This window comes from Tiliqua scincoides, chromosome 4 (genome assembly GCF_035046505.1).
Source record: "Tiliqua scincoides isolate rTilSci1 chromosome 4, rTilSci1.hap2, whole genome shotgun sequence".
NCBI classification, from domain to species: domain Eukaryota; kingdom Metazoa; phylum Chordata; class Lepidosauria; order Squamata; family Scincidae; genus Tiliqua; species Tiliqua scincoides.
In genome coordinates this window covers 138,340,088-138,363,553 of record NC_089824.1, presented here as the reverse complement: position 1 = coordinate 138,363,553, position 23,466 = coordinate 138,340,088, and the positions used below count along the sequence as shown (strand labels likewise).

General features: G+C 43.5%; 1 protein-coding gene across 1 annotated transcript in view; it reads left to right on the top strand.

The window, feature by feature from the left end:
- The first annotated feature begins 3,238 nt into the window (after positions 1 to 3,238).
- LOC136648457 (calcium-activated chloride channel regulator 1-like) overlaps positions 3,239 to 23,466 on the top strand; it is a 38,737-nt gene continuing 18,509 nt past the window's right edge. Inside the window, exons 1-6 of the mRNA XM_066624569.1 lie at positions 3,239 to 3,382; positions 5,056 to 5,196; positions 6,183 to 6,333; positions 9,972 to 10,080; positions 21,315 to 21,483; positions 21,571 to 21,792. Of these exons, the coding sequence (XP_066480666.1) occupies positions 3,239 to 3,382; positions 5,056 to 5,196; positions 6,183 to 6,333; positions 9,972 to 10,080; positions 21,315 to 21,483; positions 21,571 to 21,792 (936 nt within the window). The remainder of the gene's footprint in view (positions 3,383 to 5,055; positions 5,197 to 6,182; positions 6,334 to 9,971; positions 10,081 to 21,314; positions 21,484 to 21,570; positions 21,793 to 23,466) is intronic.

Sequence of the window (23,466 nt, the reverse complement as noted above, 5' to 3'; positions counted from 1 at the left end):
TTTTTGGGGGCTGCATTCATTGGATCAGGACCATTCTGGTGTTGTTGGATTCCTCTCAGCCTGCCCTTTCCAATAGACTAAGGCAGGTTTGCCTACTCATGAGTAAACACACGATGCAGCTCAGTTTCATTTTCCATAGGGCTCTATGCATTTTTTGTTCTTGGGTTTTTGGCCATAACTTTTGACAGAAAGGAGATATTTCACTCTGGTTTTTTGCATTGCATTCCGCTAGAAATTCAGCATCCAACAGTATATAACATGATGGTATTACTACTAACCATCATGATTTTAGCGTGTCACCCTGCAGTGCATGTCACCCCCCCCCCCGTGCATGTCACCTGGTGTGGCCTGCACCAACCACACTCTCCTAACAATGCCACAGGCAGAATGCAATGAAACAATCGGTGTTGAAATATCTTTATCAAATGTTATAGCTAAAAAAGCAAGTGGGGGCAGGGCAATGGTGCATCACCATGCCATTCACCTGGGGTGTTGCCCTGTCCAGTGAATGGGAAGAGATCCATCATTGGGGTGAAGTGCTGGTCTCCCGCACTGGGTGACACAAACCCTAGTGATGCACTGCTGGCTTAAAAGTGTGCTTGAGAGTCCCTTTTCCTTGCAACAGTTCGTCTGCCTGCAATGCCCCAAAGTGACCCTCCCTGTGTTGTATTTTTTGTGCTGTCTTTTCTGCATACGTGAGCAGACAATTGGCACATCTCTCTCCTCTACTCTCCCAACCCACTCCCTCCCGCACACACAACTCATTCCTTCCCCCATCCTCAAAGCTCATAATTACACTTAAAACTTCCCTTCCCATCCCTCCCTCACTCTCCCTACTTTCTAATGGACTGGAGTCATTGCCTTGTATTCTCTCCCCTCCCTCACTGATTCCCACATCTTTATTCAATCATTCCACCTCATTGCCCCTTACTCCACATTTCTCCAGTACACCATGCGGTGGTGGTCCTGGGGATGGGTCAGGGGGAGCAAAAACCCTGGGGTGCAGCATTTTTGCACCCATCGTCGTTGCCACCTCCACCCACCCTCTGGAGCCCCACACTTTGTCCATAGGGACTCTGAAAGCCTTCTGAGGTGTCCAGAGCACTGCTTTAACAGTACTTCTGGTTTTCGGAAGAGCAGGCGCCTGCTAAACCCTGAGAGGCAGTTAGGAGCCTAGCTAGGGGCCCAGCTAGGGGCCCTCTGGGCCAATCCTCAGAGGGGCCTAGAACAGTGATGATGAACCTGTGAGACACATGTCAAAAGGTGACATGCCGTGATGTTTACAGTGACATGCCACCGTTCGCCTACACCCAACAATATGAGTTTGTTTTACTCATATTTCATTTTTGCAGTTATAGCCATGCCCCTGAATCTGTGGGTTTCTGTTCTGGAACCGCCAGTGGATACCTGAATCCGCAAGAAGGGGGATTCCCCTGCCCTTCAGAGGCAAGGAGAGCTATGTTTCCTATGCTTCTGGAGGGTCCCCTTCTGAGCCCCACAGAAGCCACACACATCTGGCCACAGCCTCTGTGGGGCTCAAAATGACTATTCTGAGTGTTAAAAGTCACTTCCATTTTTTCGGCAAAACTGGAAGTGACATTTTTAAACCATTAAAAGACATTATGAGGGCCAGAGAAGTGCGGTTCTATGTGTAAGTATGTCATATTTGGTTCTATGTATTAGATTAAAAAATTTCAAATATGGGGGGGCAGCAAATCCGCAGATAAGTGAAACTGTGGATGCAGGATCCACGGACACGGGGGGGGGTTGAATATGATATTTCTTTATCTAATATGTAGAATCATTCATGACTAGAAAGTGCTTTTCTAAAAAATAAATATGTAAAGAATTGTTTCTCTTTTGTTTGGGGGGGGGCAGGTGTGTCACGCCAGCAGACTCAAGATAGGTATTTTCCAAATTTTTGACATGCTGAGGCCAAACTTTTTGCCATCACTGGCCTAGTACAAAAGGATTAGACACCTCCTCCTAAAGTGCCACTAACTTGCACTGAGGAGCAGCTTTCTAGTGCTGCTGAGAGGTGTGGTTTGGAAGTTAAGCTGTTGCCCTGACAGAAGAAGGTAAGAGGGAGTAAGTCTGGTTGTGCCTTGGATGGGAGGCCAAAGCTGCTGACATTGTGAAAGCCACTGTGAAAGAATGGAGCCGCAAGGAGTTGCTGTGATAACCTGCCATGAGGAGGCAGGGGAGTTTGGAGGTCAGCTGCCCAGAATGAATAACAGCCTGGCTGATTTGTAGCTGCTTCTGCAGGACGCATGAGCAGCATGTATGCTTTGCAGCAAAAAGAATGATGATCACACTGTGAGTTTCTCATGGAACAATTGTAAAAACTCCATCTGTAAAAAATGTGTTTAGTGATAGCCTGCCTGTGTGAATTGCCTTGAGTCTATAAGACTCTCACTCATTGCAAGAATCTGTGAGAAAGGCAATGTATTAATACAGTATAATGATATCATAACCTCAGATCTCGGATGTCATATATAGTTACACCAAGACGCGTAGTTGAGGGGGGCAGGGTGATACATTGTCTCAGGTACCACGTCTTAACAGGAGGTGCCAAACTGAACCCTCAATGGTGGACCAAAGGTAAAGAAGTGGCCTTCTGTGGCCTGGGGAATTCATGCATGGCGTTTGCTGAAAACCGGATGTGCCTTTCTAAGGTGCAGGGTGTTAAAAAATTTTGTGCCCCGGGTGCCAGATGGTTCAGCTATGCCACTTCAGTTCAACAAACTTAGGCAGCATTAAAACTAATCACACTTTTTTCTTGTCTCACTATGAATTTGACAGTCACCTATAAAATACAAGTGGTAAAGAATCCTAGACCAATCACATGGCTTAACCTGTATATCTTCTACCTAGCTCTAAAACAAGTGAGAAGTTTCAGGCCACTGCAGTGATCAGCATGAAGCTTCAGCTTCTTAAAAATGCTTGCAATTCACAAGCAATGCAAACAGAATATGGAAATGCAAGGTCTGATTAATTTATGACAACATTTGGAGAAGTTTCTTGTTTGCTATCACGTAACTGAAGGTGGTATTAACAGCAGTAATTCTGCTGTTCTGTCAAGTTCTGTCAAATTCTGTCAAGTTCAATTTTCTTGACAGAATCTAGGCTTCTTGTCAAAAAAGACAGGGGCTTTTAGTGCGTATATAATACAAGCCCTTCCGTAAACAACTTTCTATATGCTGTTGTTTTTCAAAGGAGACTGATGTCACAAGCAAAGATGTTGCTTCTTTTACTGGTGTTACAACTGCTACACTGTGTGACAGGGACTATGGTCAAACTCAACAATGGTGGGTTTGAAGACATTGTTGTTGCAATTAATCCTGAGCTCCCTGAAGACCACAGGATTGTTGACAGCATAAAGGTATGTTTCTTAAACCTTTGTGACTAGTTTAAAGAGTAGCTTAGCCATCTGTGATTTTGCCAAATTCAATACATTCTAGAAAATTCAAATTTCCCCACTTCAGACATTTCTAGCAATTGTTATCTTAGGGAATGCACAAACCAAATTTCAACAGCAAAGCTTGTGGAATTAACTCTTTATTCAGTGGTGCTGCTTGTGCATTCAGGCACTGAGGTTGCATAGTGCAATACTGCGCAGTGAACAAAAGGGCTGCTATCTGTTTAAACTGGCCATATTCATAGTCCTTTAATAACAGCCTTAGAAATTTAGCAGACACAAACTATCAGACAATGGTTTAAATATATGCACTATTTAAAACCCCAAAGAAAAAACAGCAAAATAAAGAAGGATTTGGACATGACTTGGATGGCCACATAGAGGTATCTTAACAAAATTGAATGCAGTAATCATAGTGTCAGTACAATCTGAGCAGATCTTCCTCCTGAGTATGCAGAGATCTGCCGGCCCTGAATCACCCTTTAAAAAAAAAAATAATTCACACGTGCTAATGTGCACACATGCTGCCAGAAATATCCTCTCTCCTACTATCTATTTACATTGGCTCAGGAGTCCTGGCCCCCAACACTTACCACGATTAAGTGTTCCTTGGGCAAACAAGCAGCTGGTTCCAATGGCAGACCTGACACAACACCCCAGCATCTTAGTGCTTGATCTTAACAAACCTAGGGATGATGACATCTGAGGGCCATCTGATTGGATGAGGAGAAACCACCAGGCTATCCCCTTAGAGCCCAGTCCTACACATGACTTCTCAGAAGGAAATACATTATAGTTAATGGACTTTACTCCCAGATCCGTGTGGACAAAATTGCAGCCTCAGAGCCCAATTATATCCCCTTGGTATGCTATAGCATGCTGCCACACCAAAAAGGTACACACTGCATGCTATTGAAGAAGAAACTTGAAGGTAAAAAACATTTTTACTTACTTTTACCTATTTTGGTGGTGTATGTCCAAAGAGGGAAAAGGAACAGGAAGGTTTAAAAAAGAGAGGACAAGACCTGACATGGTTGACTGCTGCCAGATCTATCCATCTCCCTGCCCTGGTTCCTCTCCCAAATGCCTTGATCCTTTGGGATCCCACCCACAGCCCACTCCTGCCAGTGCCTTGCCAGTGAAGGGGAACCAAAAGGGCCACTGCCACGTGGCTGGCACAGCTAATCCGTTCAGCCGCAGCTGGGTACCAAGCAACAGCATCATGTTTTGCGATTCTTTAAGTCAGGCTGCGCTGCCAGAACGTGAGTTCTGGAAGCACAGCTGGGTGATCGGATTGGGCTGTGAGACTGATGGGATTGGCTGCCCAATTGGTGGACACATGATCTTAGCGGCGGGGGGGGGGAGGTTGTTTGAAGCTATTGACCTTGGAGTAAACCCAGACATAGAGAAAGAGCAATACACGTTCAGGCACTTGTGGCTGCATGAACATAGCATTTCATGGCATTCCAGGTTAATGGCTGCTGCATTTAAGATTCCAAGCAATCTCTTTCAGAGATTACAGCATCCCAATGGGATGCCAGGGCTAGATATTTCACAAAATAAGGGGGAGTAGGCAAAAAGATGAGGTATTTCATCACAAATGTAAAAGAGAATATGTTATTTTCTTTTCCTGTTAGGACATGATTAAAGAGGGATCTACTTATCTCTTCGGTGCCACACAGCAAAGATTTTACTTCAAGTCTGTAAAAATTATAATTCCTCTGACATGGACAACTAAAACTGAATACAAAAGACTAACTACAGAATCCTATGAAAAGGTAAGCATTGAAGGAGGGTTCTGGAGATACCTTCAGTCGAAGAATGCTGGGTAAGATATTAGCGGAAGTGGAGAAATTTACAATTTTCCTGAAAGATAACTCAGTAAAAACTTTTATAGTTAATTGGAAACCATTCATGAACTTCCTGCGTGTGAAGGATAAAATGGGTCTAATGAATTATGGATTCAATGAGTAGATAATTGATATGTAGAAAATTTTTCTTGTTTTTTGTTGAAAATGTATTTTAGAATAACCAATGAACTATTTAAGATATGATACCTAATATATTATATAATTTTGTCGAAGAACAAAGAAATGTAGATTTAGAACTCCGCACTTGCCACACAACTTTCAAGACTTATTTTTATTTCCATTTCCAACTTTGAGTTTGTATTTGTTCATTTTTGGTGTCTTAGAATAAAATTATAATTTCTTTTTTTAAAAAAAGGTGAGTGTTGAAGAGTATACTTTACAATCCTCATGTATTTTTGATCTCCCTAAAACACAGAAGAAAGACTACAGGATAAATCTGAAGTTCTATAGAAACTCACCGAAACTATATCCTGTTGAAATCTGTAGGACTTACTGCTGAATGAATATGAATAGGACTAGTGTGTACATAATTTACAGGGCAATTCTATTCTGAGGCCTGATTTGCCGCTGTCACAAGGAGCTTGGAAGGCTGGAGCAACTAGGATCCTTCTGGAACCCTGGAGAAATGGAGGGTTCCACTGATTTCTGTCATAGAATAACTTCTGTAGAAACCTCATTTGAAAAAATGGGATTTATGGTCAGTCTGCCTAGGTCACCTTGTGTTTATGAGAATGGTGGTATATTAATTCTGTAATAAACAAATAAAAAATAAATCCAACTATGTTCAGTGGACACTGTCCCTCTATAGCATGCACAGGATTGCAAACTAACTGTTCTTATAAAGATTGTGCTGGTCATTGGTGATGTTTAAACCAGGTTCTGTTGCATTTTAGGCTGATGTCATAGTGGCAAAACCTTTCCAGAAATATGGAGATGAACCCTACACATTGCAGTATGGAGGATGTGGAGAAAAAGGACGATACATTCATTTCACATCCAACTTCCTGACAGATGATAAATTGATTAATGCTTATGGACCACGAGGTAGTATTTACCAATTAAAACTATGTTTTCTTATTTATTATAAAATAGTAAATAGTAAAGGTTTGCAAAATAACCAGAATAAAATAAGCCACCACAAACCATTTGGGGTTTCATTTTATTCACTAAATCTTCCTCTAAAGGGCCTTAAGATCTGAATGCGGACATGAATAGATCAATTCCTGGTGGGATTTAGGATTATCGCAGCTTTCCCCTCTGCAAGGGTGGGGACCACCCTGGAGACTGATGGATCCAGAGGGATTCTTGAGGACTCTGGGGGACTTTCCCATTACCAGAGCTGGTGACTCACCCAGTGCCCTGATGGATCTCTATCAGGAAATTTTCAAGCCACAAAAGCAGTCTCCATACTGTACCTATAATAATTTCTAATTGCATTTATATTCTGCTTTTTTTTTTTTGCACTTTTACAATTTTTCTTATTTTTCCTTTTTTGTTTCATTAAAAGCAAATACAAAAAAATTAAAAAGTAAAGATATTACAAGTTGTGTGGCAAGTGCAGAGATCTCAAACTACATTTTTGTTCTACTACAAAATCATACAAAAAATTAGTTATCAAATCTTAAACAATCTACACTTATTAAAAAGTACATTTTCAACACAAAAAGAAAAATGAAAAAACATAAAAGTTAAATCCCTTATCTACTCATCAAATCCATAGATTATTTGCCCCATATTCCCCTCAATGCACAAGAAGTCCATGAATGGTTTTCAATTGTCCATAAAAGTTTTTACAGACTTATCTTTAAGAAGAATTGTAAGTTTATCAATTTCTGCCAAATTCAATACCTTTAGCCACTATTCTTCCAGTGCAGGTATCTCTGGAACTTTCCAGTATTTAGCATACAATATTCTTGCAGCAGTTGTCATATATAAAACATAGTTTCATAGTCTTTCTGAATCAAATCATCCAATATTCCCAACAAAAAAGATTCTAGTTTCATTTGTAAATTTACTTTAAATATCAACTGCATTTGCTGGTGTATCAAAGTCCAATATTTTTTCGCTTTTGTACAGGTCCACCACATATGACAGAATGTTCCTTCTTATCTTTTACACTTCTGACATCTGTTCACTACATTTTCGCCAATTTACCAAGAGTCAAATACCATCTATACATCATTTTATAAAAGTTCTCTTTAAGGTTTACATTCATTGTAAATTTTAATCTTATAATCCACAAGCTCTCCCTTGTGGCATGTTCTTTTACCAGACACAGTTGACTCTCCAATAAAGACATACAGTCTTCAAAACCATACCTTTTCTTACCCATTGTGAATTTCCTCAAAAGCTGTATATACTGAAACCATTGACAACTGAATCCTTCCCCTAAAGGCTCCTCTCTTGTCTTTATCCTATATTCAGTTTGTGTAAAAATTATTAAATTTCTGTATGATAGCCAAGTTTCTGTAGAACCTATACAACAACCAAAAAAAGCTTCTTGTGGAGAGATCCATAATGGTATTTTTGTATAAAATCTATTTTTATATTTACTCCATACTCTCAATAAAGCATGTCTAACATAGTGATTTTTAAATTCGAGATTTGCTTTTAGTTTATCATGCCATAAAAATCCATGCCATCCAAACCTTAAGTCTGAATCTTATAGATCCAACGAGCTCTTATTTCGTAGCAACAACCATTCTTTTAACCAAATAAAGACACATGCTGCATAATAAGTCCTCAAGTCCGGCAAGACTAATCCTCCTCTTTGCTTTGCATCTTGCAAAATCTTAAATTTGATTCTTGGCAATATCCTGCTTTTCTTTCATAGTGCCACATATAGGACTTTTCAAGAAGTCTCCCATCCAGGTGCTAGTCCAGCCTAGGCCTGTTAAGTTCCAGCAAGTTTGCTGTATGTATGATGTGCCTTCAGACCATGCTCTGGGATGCAAGGGCAGCACTTCAGCGTAGCGTCCTCATGTTTCCATACCATGCCTCAGAGCCATGCATAATGAACATATAGATTTAAACAAAGCTACCTTTTAAAAAAGGTTATACCTTGGGGACTGGAAGAATAGCTTCAACAGGAGCACAACTATTAGTGGTACAAGGCCCCTCATATTACAAAGCTTCTCAGTTGCTGGTGTGACTACAGAGTACTTCTAATTTTGTTTTAGAAGTTTCTTATAGGAAAATGTTGTTATCATCAGCATTATACTAACAACAGGCTGGCAACAATGCCATCAGGCTGCTGCAGGCACACAGGAGATAGGAGACTGGGGGGGGGGGGGCAACACTTGAAAAAGTGCCTCTTTACCCAGTTAGCAGGGGTAACTGGAATTGAGAGCTCACTCATTGACACCCTATTGGTTCCATGCTGTATCATAACAACATCTCATTGGCTCTCAGAATAGTCTCATAGGTCCATTGACTATAATGAAACTTAGTTCTGAGTAGACATGCATAGGATTGGGCTCTAAACTAGATAAGCCTTTTAGATTTATGGTTACTTACAGAACAAAGAGGGTGGAGGTTTGAAAGAGGGCCCCTTGCCTCCAGTGATCTCTAAAAACATTTCTATTTCAGCAAGCCTTCTGATTTTATTCCTTAACACCTGACACCTTCTGGTTTTATTGATGCTTTTATTCTTTATTGATCATTGTATTTTAAGTAGTTGTGTGTTCATCCATTATGCCAGAGCTATTCAAACTGGGGTGTTGTGACTGTGTTGCTTTGGCCACTTTCCCCTTAAGGGGCAAGGGCAGGGGGGAGGCAAGGATGCAACCCCCAGGATCATGTCACTAAAGGGGGCACAGAGACTGGCATGTACTCACCAGTCCCTGCAGCAGCATCCCTAGGGTGCGGTGAGCCCTGCGCAAGCGTCTGCAGGGCTCCCTGCAGCTTAAAAAGTGAAAGTGGAGCGTTCACACTCCACCTCCGCAAAACCAGAAGTGGAGCGCGATCACTCCGCTTTCACTTTGAGAAGGCTGGGTAGACCTGCAGATGCTTGCGCAGGGCTCTCCGTACCCCCAGGACACTGCTGCAGGGACTGGTAAGTAAATGCCAGTCCCTGCAGCCCCCTGAGCAACGCGATCCTGGGGATCCTCCCTTTCCCCTTCCCCCTCCCCTGCAAAGACTTACTGCACTCCTCAAACTCCCTGAGAGTTTGAGAACCGCAGCATTATGCCCGTGATTGATTGAGGGCTCAATCCTATCCAATTTTCCAATGCCGGTGCTGCTGTACCAAAGGGGCATGCACTGCTTCTTGTCATGGGGCAGCAGTCACAGAGGTCCCCTTAAGGTATGGGAACATTTGTTCCCTTATCTTGGGGCTGCATTGTGGCTATACCGGTGCTGAAAAATTGGATAGGACTGGGCCCTTAATTAATTAAATTTGATATCATTGCAGGTGTGGGTGTGTGTGTGTGTGTGTGTGTGTGTGTGTGTGTATGTGTGTACAAAAATCTTCTTTGCATCAGGTAGCAAATGCCTTAGCTATAGCGCTGGTTTATACTGTTTATATTTTTAAATTTTATCTCTGTCTCTAAGATTCTAGAGACTTTGGCTGTGAAGTTGGGTCCCTGGAAAAAAATGTTTCCAATTGGGCCGGCCCTGATTAGCTGTATATTGTAAGTGTAAATCCCCAAATTATAGTCAGTTTTCTTTCCGGTGCTGTGCAGGCAGAGTCTTTGTGCATGAATGGGCTCATCTCCGATGGGGCGTCTTTGATGAATATAACCATGATGCACCTTTCTACACTAATGGAAGGACCAAACCTGAAGCAACAAGGTACCCTCCTAAATGCTTATCTTCCTCTGTTACAATAAATACTGTACCGGTTCCCTTTGCATTGGTCCAGACCCCCCATGGTTACCTGAAACAGTAGATATGGGCGAACCCCCCTACCCTCACCCTCCAGGACTTTCCGGGGCCTCCTAATGCCTTAGAAGGCATTAAAAAGATCACTTCTTGTTTCTCTGTGAAACTGTAAGTTGTATTATTTGAGCTGCCCAGCTCAGTCTGAGGGCTCAGAGGACCCCTCAGAGGCTAAGGTAGCAGAGATACCCTCGCCTCCCACAGGTGGGGAGGCTCACTGGACCTGATCTGCAGATAACTGAATCCGCAGGCACGGGATCCGCAAATACGGGTCGTCGTCCCCAGTACAACTTCTTTGCATTTCACGTGAGGCAGAGTCTTAATCTGAACAGTTGCATTAGTACTGAGGCCCAGAATACACCACTGGGGAACCACCACAATATGGACTTGCATTTTTAGTTTATCTTTAATAGCCAAACAGTAACAATCAGAAGAAGGAATTACTGCAGCAAATACCTTTCTTGACAGCTATTGTTAAATTTGTTTAGATTAGAAATAAGGTCCTGATAAATATCACGAATAGGTTTCGTGCCGGTTTAATAGATACATCTATGACTGCTCCCAAGTATCAACAATGCTGAGGGAGATGGCTCAGGAGAAGAAGACAACAAATATTCTTGTTCAGGATAAAGAACAAGAAACTGCCTTATACTGATTTGGACCATCTGTCCATCTAGCTCAGTATTTACAGTTGTCACCGACTGCCAGTGGCTCTCTAGAGCAGCCATTTTCAACCTTTTTCAGCTCAAGGCACACTGACAAGGCACTGAAATTGTCAAGGCACACTACCAGTTTTTTACTTACATTAAATTGAGATGGGGGGAATATTCCTGGGGAAGGGGGTGGGGTGGGGGAGAAGAGAAGTGCCAATTGCCTGCTTGTGTATTTGAGAAAAAAGAGTGCAACCAAAAGCCCAATTCTATGCATGCCTGCTCGGACGTAAGTCCCATTATAGTCAATGGGGCTTACTCCCAGGTAAGTGTGGATGGGATAGCACAACTAGAGCCCAATCCTGTGCATGCCTGCTCAGAAGTAAGCCCCATTACATTCAATGGGCTTACTCCCAGGTAAGTGTGGATAGGATTGTGGCCCAGCACCCTTCCTCTAAAAGCCCCAAAGTGCAGGGAGGGTCGCTTTGGGGAGTTGCAGGCAAACTGGCATGGAAAAGGGACTTTCAGGGACCCTTTTCAGCCAGCCAGTCCTTAGGTTGGGGGCCTCAGCAGACTCGCTCGCTATGTACCTGCTTCTGGCTCCCTCTTCTCACTCATTCCGCAGCTCCCACCTCCTGGCTCCTCTGGGCTTCTCTGGTTGGGCAATCACCACGCAGGTAGGCAACAACCGCCTTCGTGCCCAACTCTATGCATGGCTACTCAGAAGTAAGCCCCATAATAGTCAATGGGGCTTACTCCCAGGGAAGTGAGGATCAGGTTGCAGCCTGAGTCATGCTCAGCAGCAGGAGCAAGCTCCAATGGGACACTTCAGCTGCTGCGTGGGATGCAAAGCAGCCTTGACCAGCCCCTTCCCTGGCTGCTCCTTTGCTTGTGCTGCCTGCTGCAGGAGGCTCAAAGCAGCCGCTTCTCTGGCATGCGGGCGCGCAGCTGCTGCCTGCCTCCTCTGATCCTGCGGCACACCTGAGGCAGCCTCACGGCACACCAGTGTGCCACATCACAGCCATTGAAAACCGCTGCTCTAGAGTTTCAGGCTTACTCCCTGAGTTTCAGGAGTCTTCTCTCTGTCCTTCTGGAGATGCTAGGAACTGAACAGGAGATTTTCTTAATACAAATACATGCTCTACCACTGAGCAATGGCTCTTCCACAAGGTACAGAACTTCTAAGTACAGAACTACTAGGTAGTGTAAAGTTACATTTAAAACATTCACAAATACGAAGTACAAAAGAAGTACACAACTTTTTCAAACTTTGTATTCTCTCTGTTACTTTCAACCCAGTTCTTGATCTGGCTTTCTGGGAACGGTAGGGCGGAGGTTATTTCTTGGTCATGAGACTTGATGGGCCTGAATTCAATTTTAGTAGTGTCACATGGTGTACCTTTTCCAATTTTCCTATCCTATTTTCCCATCCTCCTATCCAATTTTCCAGTGCCAGTGCAACTGTGCCAGTGGGGTGTGCACTGTATCCTGTGGTGGAGAGGCACTCACAGAGACCTCCTTAAGGTATGGGAACATTTGTTCCCTGACCTTGGGGCTGCATTGCGGCTGCACCAGTGCTGGAAAGTGGGATAGGACTGGGCCCTAGGTGTGGTATGGGCTTGTTTTTGTTTCTTTTTAGTTATTTTTTTTTTATTTTCCAAAAACAAATATAAACAAACAGACATAACACAAAAAACATAACACCCTTCACTACACAAAAAAGGGTGCAGGAAATCATATTTCATATAATGGTATTGACAATTTAAAACATGTTTGTTAGAAGAAAGGGCGGGGGAGGGGAAAGTTCTGCTCAGGAGAACTACTCCTGGCCTCTCAATGGAACCCACATGGCACAGCTCAAAGTAATGAGCTGGAGACCTCGATGTCTCAGTGCCAAAGTAGGGTTTGGGGATGGGAAGGGGACAGCGAGAATGGTTGCAGGTGGGAGGGAAAAAGGAGATGGGAATGAGGGAGGAGAGAGGCAGGGAAGTGGTGAGAGGGAGAAGTTAAGAACAAAAGGAAAATTAATTAGACAATGCTATTTAGTTAAATATGACCATAAGTGGAACGCTACAATATATATTAAATATTTTACAAAGTTATGTAAGAAGAGTATGTCTGGAAATATAGGTTATAAAATTTATGACTGTAATGTTAGATAATTTGTATATAATTTCTTATAATACAAATGGCTCACCAGCTAAAAGATATAGGATTATGAGGACTTTTAAAAAATTGGGAGCAGTTGTATTGCTGTTACAGGAAACTCACCAGAAGAAGGGGAAAAAATTCCAGGAGAAATAAATACAATTTAAGCATTGGAGACAAATTGGAATTTATAGAATTAGAGATTTATTTGAAGCAGGGAAACCAATTACAACCAGACAATTAGAAGCGAAAACAAGTCAAATAATAACTAATTGGCTACAAATAAAACAAGTAAGGAGTTTTGTGATGCAACTATATAAAGAATTTGGTCCTATGAGACCATTAACAGAATTTGAACAATAGAAGAAAATAAACATAATAGAAAAAGATTAGCTTCATTAATATCTAGAAATATTATTGAGAGAGAATATGGAAAGGGTATGGGAGTTAAAATAGCTTGGGGGAAAAATTTGAATGTTAATATATCAGAGGAAGTATGAATGGGAATATGGAGCAAATACCCCTATAAATCAATATCAGCTAGAACGAAAGAAATGGTTTTAAAGGTACTTCATAGATTATTAACAGTACTTATTAACAGTATTTATATACCGCTTTTCAACTAAAAGTTCACAAAGCAGTTTACAGAGAAAAATCAAATAACTAAATGACTAGATGGAATTTGTACCCCACAAAATTGCATAAAATTAATGGAGATATATTAGATATGTGTTGGAGGAATTGCAGACGATAGGGTACATTGGAACATATGTGGATTTTTTGTCCTAAAATAGAAAAATATTGGCAGGAAATAATCACGTGGATAGAAGCTTTAACTAATCAAAAAATAATTGGGAATGAAACATTATTATTTTCATTATTCACTGGGGAAAATGAGAAGTTGACTAATAAAGAAGTAATTGCAAATCTTATTGGACTGGCAAGGTGTGAGATTGCAAAAAGCTGGAGAAATACCCAGTGGCATCACTAGGATTTGTGTCACCCGGTGCGGGAGGCCTGTGTGTCACCCCATGCAGTGGGCGGGGCAACACCCCAGGTGGTGGGTGTGATGATGTACCATCGTTCCCCCCTCCCACTGGTTTTTTGGCTGTACCTTTTGTTAGAACACAGATATTTCAATGTGGTTTGTTTCATTGCATGCTGCATGAAATTACACATTGATTGATATATAACATGATTTTTTCTTAATTTAGTTTGCCAAACTGATGCAAGGTAGTGAAAGCCACTTATGCTAAACAATTAGAACAAATCATTAGGAAGCTTAATAGGGAAAATGTACACATCCTTAAAACACCTAGAGCTCCCTGCTTAAGTGTTTAGCAGCTTACTTAAAATCCATATTACTTTTCTGTCTTAGTCTGAAGCAGGCCTAAAACTGCAAACAGCAGACAGGCAGTTTAAAAATAGCACAAGCAGGAGGACAGCTAGAATTGGCAGACTGTCAAGTAGCTCTTGGCAACATACCAAGGCATCAGATAGCGGTTCAGGCTTCTTTTACAATACAAGGCATATTGTATTTAGAGAGGTTGCTGGAAAGCATCCAAGCCATCTTAAGCTAGAAATTCCCTGCTTGCTTGTATGGAAAATTAAATAGAAAGCATTTTTGCAGCTTAAATCATAATGCTTTCAGACTTTCCCCTTTTAAACCAAAAGGATAGTGTTATAACACTAAGAGAGCTAGGTAATATACCAAAGCATCATAGAAATGCCAAAATTTTACAATGCCTATAATTGAGTAAACAGTGCCATCTACTGGTTGTTGAAATCTTTAAATTGTATGTTTCAATGTATATTTTTGCCTTATTTGAAACCTGTAACTTGAAGCCAACCAATCAAATGTTTGTAAAGCTATCTGTAGCCAACCCAGAGCAAGCCCCGTCTCTGATGTCAACTCCAGCCAATGAAAAGTGTGAAACTCCTCAAACAAAGGAGCCAAAATGAAATATAAGCAAGAGGGTCAGACTAGGAAAATTGCTCTCTTCGCTTTGGACAAGGAGTCCCTGAGAAGCCCGTTGCTGGCAACGAAATAAAGTTTCCAGACGATCACCACTCTTGCCTACTGAGTTTGCTTTTGAACCTGCAACACCTTGCAACAAAACATAACACATTTACATTGAAAAAAGAACAGTAAACAACTATAATAAACTATAATAAACATAAAATACATAAACAAATACATAAACAAAAAAAGATAAGAAGGGGGGGAAAGGAAAAAAAAACACCATATATACTCTAATGGTGTAGCAAGAGTGAAGCCAAAAAATTCTAACTACTTATATTTTATATATATAAAGTCTAAACATTAACAAATGTTGGTCTATATTATTATCTAATCCTTTAAAACTAATCTTCAAATCCATAATACATTAAATTATTTTCTCTGTTTCAAAAAGTCAATAATTGGTTTCCAATTTTTCAAGAAGTTTTGTGTAGAGCTCTCTTTAAGTATAGTAAAGAGTTTTTTGTTGAGTTCTCTTTAAGTAAGGATATATAACATGATAGTATTGTTCCTCCAAACTCTGATTTTAGTGATTTTGAAAACTTGTAGAGTCACACACACACACACACACACACACACACACACACACACACACACACACACACCTGTGTCAACTTACTAACACCTTATTGCAACAGTTCTCAAACTTTTAGCACTGGGACCCACTTTTTAGAATGACAATCTGTCCAGGACCCATTGGAAGTGATGTCATGGCCAGAAGTAACATCATCAAGCAAATTAAAATAAATAACTATAAATAATTAAATTAAAATAAAAGAAATAATTAAATAAGGGGGAGCCAGTCCTGTTCCACCAAGTGAATCTACTCTGAAGTAAGTCCTATTGTGGTTAATGAGGGTTACACTCAGGAAAGTGTGGGTAGGATTGCAGTCTGTGAGCCCAATCCTATGCATGTCTACTTAGAAGTAAGTCGTACTGTGGTCAATGGGGCTTGCTCTCAGGAAAGTGTGGGTAGGATTGCAGCCTGTGAGCCCAATCCTATGCATGTCTACTCAGAAGTAAGTCCCAGAGTGGTCAGTGGGGCTTACTCTCAGGAAAATGTGGGTAGAATTGCAGCCTTTGAGCCAATTCTATGCATGTTTACTCTGAAGTAAGTCACATAGTGGTCAATGGAGTTTACTCTGTAGCCTGCCTGCAATAACAACCCCCCCCCCAAAGAATCAGTGAGATTTCCAGCCCTCCCCATGCCCATTTAAAGTTCTTCTATTTCAGGCATATCAAGAAAAAGACCCACCTGGCTTTGCAAGTGCAAAATAGAAAACTTTCCCCTTACCAGTTGAAGCCTCTTTTTTGTCCTTCTTAGTGGGGGGGGGGGGGGAGGCTGCCTTCTGGAGCATTTCTTACACTCCAGCTCTATCAGAGCAGGACCATTCTGGTGGCCTCACATTCCCCTTTGCCTGGCCTGACCAAAAGGCAAGGCATGTCTACCTACTCGTGAGTAAACGCGACCGTGTGGCTGTGTTCTCAGGTGTTTTGGGGGCTGCATTCATTGGATCAGGACCATTCTGGTGTCCTTGGATTCCTCTCAGCCCTCCCTTTTCTGATGGACTATGGCAAGTTCGCCTACTTGCGAGTAAATGCGTGCTACGGCTCACTTTCACTTTCCATAGGGCTCCATGCATTTTTTCCTTCCGGTTTTTTGGCCATAACTTTTGAACGAAAGCCGCAAAGTTAGTGCATCCTCCCCCCAGGGCACGTCACCCCCCCCGCGGCGCGTCACCCGGTGCGGCCCACATACCCTGCACCCTCCTAGCGACGCCAGTGGAAATACCCAAGATATTACATTACAGAGATTTTTGAATAGGACCTGACAAATAGTTACTATGGAAAAATTGACCAATAAGGCCAGAATATATAGAGGAGAAATAAATGATCAATTTATGAAAATATGGCAGCCCTTGTTAATAATAATAATAATAATAATAATAATAACTTTATTTCTACCCCGCCTTTCTCCCCGAAGGGACTCAAGGCGGCTTACAACATATTAAAAACAATTTTAAAAACAAATAAAAACATATTAACACATACTAAAAACAGCAGTCAGAGTAAAAAAAAAAATAGGTAAAAAGAGCATAGAGCAGCAGCAAGTCATAAAAGAATCAGGCCTGTAAAAAATATTAAAAGATGTTAAAAAGATGTTAAAAGGCCAAGAACTCAGAAGGCCTGTTTAAACAGAAGGGTCTTCAGGCCTTGCCGAAAGGTCTCAAGAGAGGGAGCCATTCTTAAGTCAAGGGGAAGGGAGTTCCATAGCGTTGGTGCCACTACTGAGAAGGCCCTATTTCTTGCAGCCGCCCCACGCACCTCCCTAGGCGGCGGCACTTGTAAAAAGGCCTTCTCTGATGACCTGAGAGGGCAAGCCGGATTGTAAGGGAGCAGGCAATCTCTAAGACACCCTGGTCCAGAGCAGTATAGGGCTTTAAAGGTCAATACCAGCATCTTGAATTGGGCCCGGAAACGAATGGGCAACCAGTGCAGCCGCTGGAGAAGCGGACTGACAGAGTCGAACCGCCTACCTCCAGTAACCGCACGGGCCGCCGCATTCTGCACTAGTTGCAGTTTCCGAACCGTCTTCAAGGGCAGCCCCACGTAGAGCGCGTTACAGTAATCTAATCTCAATGTCACCGAGGCATGGATCACCGTGGCCAGGTCTGCACGATCCAAGTATGGCCGCAGCTGGCACACCAGCCGAAGCTGAGCGAAGGCCCCCCTTGCCACAGCCGCCACCTGGGAATCCAGGAGCAGCTGCGAGTCCAGGTGGACCCCCAAGCTGCAGACCTGATCCTTCAGAGGGAGTGCAACCCCATTCAGCGCAAGCCGATAGTCCAGCACCTGCATCGAGGATTTCCGAACCAGGAGAGCCTCTGTCTTATCCGGATTTAATTTCAGCTTGTTAGCCCCCATCCAGATCCTCACTGCCTCCAGACAGCGCTCCAGGTCCTCAACCGCCACCCTGGAGTCTGGAGGAAAGGAGAGATAGAGCTGGGTGTCATCAGCATATTGATGGCACCCCACTCCAAACCCCCGGATGACCTCTCCCAGCGGTTTCATGTAGATGTTAAATAGCATGGGGGACAGAATTGAGCCCTGTGGCACCCCGCACCTCAAGGGCCAGGGTGTCGAACAGGCATCCCCCAGCACCACCATCTGGGACCGACCCTCCAAGTAGGAGCGGAACCACCGCAAAACAGTGCCTCCAGCTCCCAACTCGGCCAATCGGCTCAGAAGGATACCATGGTCGATGGTATCGAAAGCCGCTGAGAGGCCCAGCAGGACCAACAGGGACGCACTCCCCCTGTCCAGTCCCCGGCGTAGGTCATCCACCAAGGATGTTAACATATAGTGCTGAGTTGGATAGGAATAACGATGTGGAAAGTGGTCTGGATTGTTGGACAAACAGACATAACACATAACACAAAAAACATAACACACTTCACTACACAAAAAAAGGGTACAGGAAATCATATATCATTATCACAGATCACTAAGGGCGCAGTTCCTAACCCATCTGGAGCAGGCAAGCCATGAGGCTTGCGCTGCATCCAATGTGGGATTGCAGCAAGCAGTGGCTCAGCCACAGGCAAGGGGAAGCTCTTCCCCTTACCCGTGGGTAAGGGCTGTTTGCCCCTATGGGTCTCCTTGGACCTGCGCAACCTCCAGAAGTGGCGCAAGTCCAAGGAGAGCAGAGTGGCTTGAAGCCACTCCACTCACCCCGGGGATGGGGGTTGGAATCCAGCATAACCGCCGGGTCCCAGCCCTGCCCCAGCTCCCCGCATTCCCGACCTGGCCCACCCTCCTCCCACCCAGTAATGCCCCCTCCCCACGCCTGACTTTGCTGCTTATGTCGGCGCAAGTAGCGGCGCAGGAGCTGCGGCGGAGACTTCTGCCTCTGTCTGCGTGTTGGCGCATCTGAATGCACCAATGCAGCTCCCGCCTAAGGAGGCGCAAATGTGCTTTACGGCACGTTTGCGACCCTCAAGGGCCACCTATACTGGCATAACTGCTGGTTAGGATTGTGCCCTTAAACTAATAAATCATTACATATCTCCTAATCAATTTCCTCTTCTAAATTTACCTCTTAATGTCATTTTTCATTCATCATATATATCATACCCTATCATATATTTCTAAAACTTCATTTTCAACCAAGCATAAAAGGGTTTCCATTGCTCAATTTGTGTCAGTTTTCGTTGTTGATCCAAAATTTCTGAAAGTCTGTCCATTTCCGCCACATTCATTATTTTCTCTATTAATTCATCTTTCATTGGTATTTTAAAGTCCTTCCAATATCTAGCATATGAAATCCACGCTATAATTAAAATCATAATAACTAGATATTGTTTTCTTTATCTATAACATCTAAAGTAATATTGAGCAAAAATAATTCAGGTTTCAACGGTATAGTAATAATAATAATAATAACTAGGTATTTATATACCGTCTTTCTGGTCATCGGATTACTCCTCTGACTTTATTCAAGGCAGTTTACATAGGCAGGCGTTTCTAAATCCCTCAAGGGGATTTTTACAATTATAGAGGTTCTTTCTTTCAAGAACCAACAACATTTCAGAATGGATCTTTCTGGTTTGGTCTCACTTCTGGCCTCCAGTTCTCCCAAGCAAGCTGACAAGCAGCTCCATCTCTCACATGGAGGGCAGCCAAGACGCTTCTTGCTCACACCAAGAGCGGGTGGAATCACTCCACCTGTAAATAGTAAATCCAACAATCTCTTGTATTATATTTCTTACCATCCTCCAATAAATTTGCATTTTTACATGTCCACCACATATGATAAAACGTTCCTTCTGCACATTTACATTTCCAATAACTATTTGATATATTCGATTTCATTTTTCCAATTTTTTTGGTGTCATGTACCATCTATAAAACATTTTATATACATTTCCTTTGAAATTTGTTGCTCTAGTAATTTTTATATTATGCTTCCAGATCTATTCCCATTGATCTATTGTGATATTATGGCCTATATTTTGCACCCATTTTATCATACATGGTATGGGCTTGTTGAAGAAACAGAAATCTGGCTAAATGATCCTGTTTGGAAGTGTTTGTAACTGATTAGCCACACCTATGTTTTGAGTCTGATTTAAATATGATAGGAGGGCAGGATAAGTTTCTGGGCATATTCACAGAGGAGAGATCTGTGCTGATGTCAAATGCAAAACTAGAAATATTAGGAGCTGAACCCCAGAAAAGAAGGTGATGTTTTATGACTGACTTGTAGGATTGGATGCACTGATTATATAGTCCCTGAAAAATATCCTGTGCAATTGTGCCATTCTGAGCATTATGGATTTCATATTGGTTGGCAACCTTCAGTCTCGAAAGACTATGGTATAAGCCTACAGCAGCCGGTATTCCCAGGCGGTCTCCCATCCAAGTACTAACCAGGCCTGACCCTACTTAGCTTCCGAGATCATGGTATAAGCCTACAGGAGCCGGTATTCCCAGGCAGACTCCCATCCAAGCACTAACCAGGCCTGACCCTGCTTACCTTCCAAGATCAGACAAGATGGGGCATGTGCAGGGTAACAGTTGCTGTCATTTCATATGTGGATTTCATATTATAATAATGATAAATGGTATGTCTATGGATACAAACACCTTTAACTTGTAAGTAAATTTAAGGGTATCTGCGGGAATGGGGAGCAAAGTCAGAAGTAAAGGGAGCGCTGCACCCACTGGATGGGACATTTGATGGAGCAGTCAGACTGGGAGCCCAGGTCTATCCACACAGCAACTCTCGGCCATGGAGGTCACAGGTTCAACTGGGAGCCCTGGTCTACCTGGCAGGTAGATCAGCACGTCCAGGTGGGAGTCCAGGTCTATCTGCTTGGTTGACCTGGGTTCTGGAGTTAAGCTAGTGCTCATGGCTCCCCCCCCACTGGCGTAGATAGAGATGGGGCAGCACACTAAGTTTTGCAGGGAACCTCCCTGCAGCATGCAAGCAGCTCCTCCCCCTCCCCTTGGGAGCCATTAACCTCCGTTTCCCCCCCCCCACATGGCTCCAAAGGGGAGGGGAGGAGCCACTTGCATGCTGCAGGGAGGTTCCCTGCAAAACTTAGTGTGCCACCCCCCCTCTAGCTATGCCAGTGCCCCCCCCCACATAAATTCTGGATCCACCCCTGGCCCTTGGCCAGTGTCCAACATGGCCAACCTCTAATGTCAGCCCCAGATAACCTGTCTTTGGGATGGCTGTGTTATATAAATAATGTCAAGTGGTTTTGGATATAACAATTCCTTGGTTTTATCACTTGCTAACAATACTTGCTTCTTATATTGTTTAGATGCTCAGCTGGGATCGCTGGTAGGTACATATTCCTAACTAGCACAGGAAAAACCAGGCCATGCAGAATTGAACACCGAACTGGACTATATGAAACTGGATGCCAATTTGTGCCAGCAAGAAAGCAAAACACGCCAGCATCTATAATGTATATGCAAAGCCTACCTTCAGTAAGCTTGAGTAATGTGATTTGGGAGGCTAAGGGATTGACTCCACTCCACTGTCTGATCTTCTCTCTTCTTCTTCTTCTTCAAAAGGTTACTCAGTTCTGTGACAAAACGAACCATAATATCCAGGCCACAAATTTGCAGAACAAACTGTGCAACTACAGGAGCACCTGGGAAGTTATTATGGACTCAGCTGACTTTGCCAGTTCATCTCCAATCGCTACCCCTCCACCTGCACCCACCATCACCTTGCTGCAAACACAAGACCGAATTGTCTGCCTGGTACTTGATGTCTCTGGAAGTATGAGCTCGGTATGTCTATCTTCCCCCTTCCCAATTTACAGAAACTAGATATTTAGAATGATGAAATTAGTCTGTAGTCCTGAGTCAGCAATTCTATAACAATGTTTCTATTGTGTTGGAAAAACAGAGCCTAGTTTTGCTCTTCCTCATCAGTGTGGTGATAAATAGGCTGCACACTTACCTGAGACTTGACCCCCGTGACTCTAATGAGACTTACTTTGGAGCAAACATGAACAGGACATTAAAAGACAGACTTGCAAATAAGGGCTTCCCCAGTTTCAACCTCACCTCTGCCATGAACTCTCAGTAGATGGCCTTAGGCAGGCCATTCCGTGTCAACCTCAGTTGCAGTGGCGGACCTGGGGCGGAGGCAGGGGGCAAAAGCCCCAAGCTCCATGCTCACCATGCTCCCGCTGCTGCTGCCTGCATCCGCCATTCTACCCCACCTGCCTGTCCAAGCCATTCTGTGGACAGGCGAGGCCCTGCATGGCTCTTGGCAGTGGGCAAAAAGCCTTCTGAGGCTTCTCCTGCTGTTTTAAGCAATACCTTCAGTTTCATTGGGAAACCGGAAGTACTGTTTAAAACAGTGGGAGAAGCCTTAGAACAGCGGTGAACCTCCCCAGCCCCACGCCTGGGGCAAAGGTCCGTGATGGCACCCCCCGCACAGGCGGTCACGGCCCCCCTGCGTGAAAATCCACCACCCCCTTATTCACTTGAGGCTCATGAAGCTATGTACGTCCTTAAACCACGTCGGGGAAGCCTCTGAGGTTCCCCAACAATTTAAACTGTGCTTCTGGAAAACTGGACGCATAGTTTCCGACCCTGTCAGGAGCCTCAGAGAGGCTTCTGCAGGGTCCTAGTGGCTCGTGCCTGGGACATTTGCCCCATTGGACCTAATGGCAGGTCCGCAACTGCCTCAGAAGGCTTTTCACTCGCTGTTGGGTGTTGCACTGTTGGGTGTCCGTGAGCCTATGTGAGTATCCTGGGGAGAGAGGCATGCTGGGGGGGGGGGCAGCATGTTGCAGACCTGCCCCAGGGCACAATGGGGGCAGGTCTGCTACTGCTCAACTGTAATAAGAGGGATTATAATAACACCATACAATCCTAGGCATGTTTACTTAGAAGTAAATCCAACTATGTTCAATGGGGGCTTACTCCCAGGTGAGTGTGCTTCTCCTCTATGGAGAACTAGTGCAGGAAAAGCACCCCACAGGCAGAGCACAGCTGTGATATGATATCTGCAAGAGGGATTTGAAGGCCTTAGGAGTGGACCTCAACAGGTGGGAAACCCTGGCCTCTGAGCGGCCCGCTTGGAGGCAGGCTGTGCAGCATGGCCTTTCCCAGTTTGAAGAGACACTTGGCCAACAGACTGAGGCAAAGAGGCAAAGAAGGAAGGCCCATAGCCAGGGAGACAGACCAGGAACAGACTGCACTTGCTCCCAGTTTGGAAGGGATTGTCACTCCCGAATCGGCCTTTTCAGCCACACTAGACGCTGTTCCAGAACCACCATTCAGGGCGCGATACCATAGTCTTTCGAGACTGAAGGATGCCAACAACAACAAGTGTGCTTAGGATGGTAACCATACTGGGTTATAGTAAAGTAAGCATCAAGTTACTGCATATGAAGCATTCAGCACACTGAGAAAGTGTGATATAAATATTACATATTATCACCTTGCAAT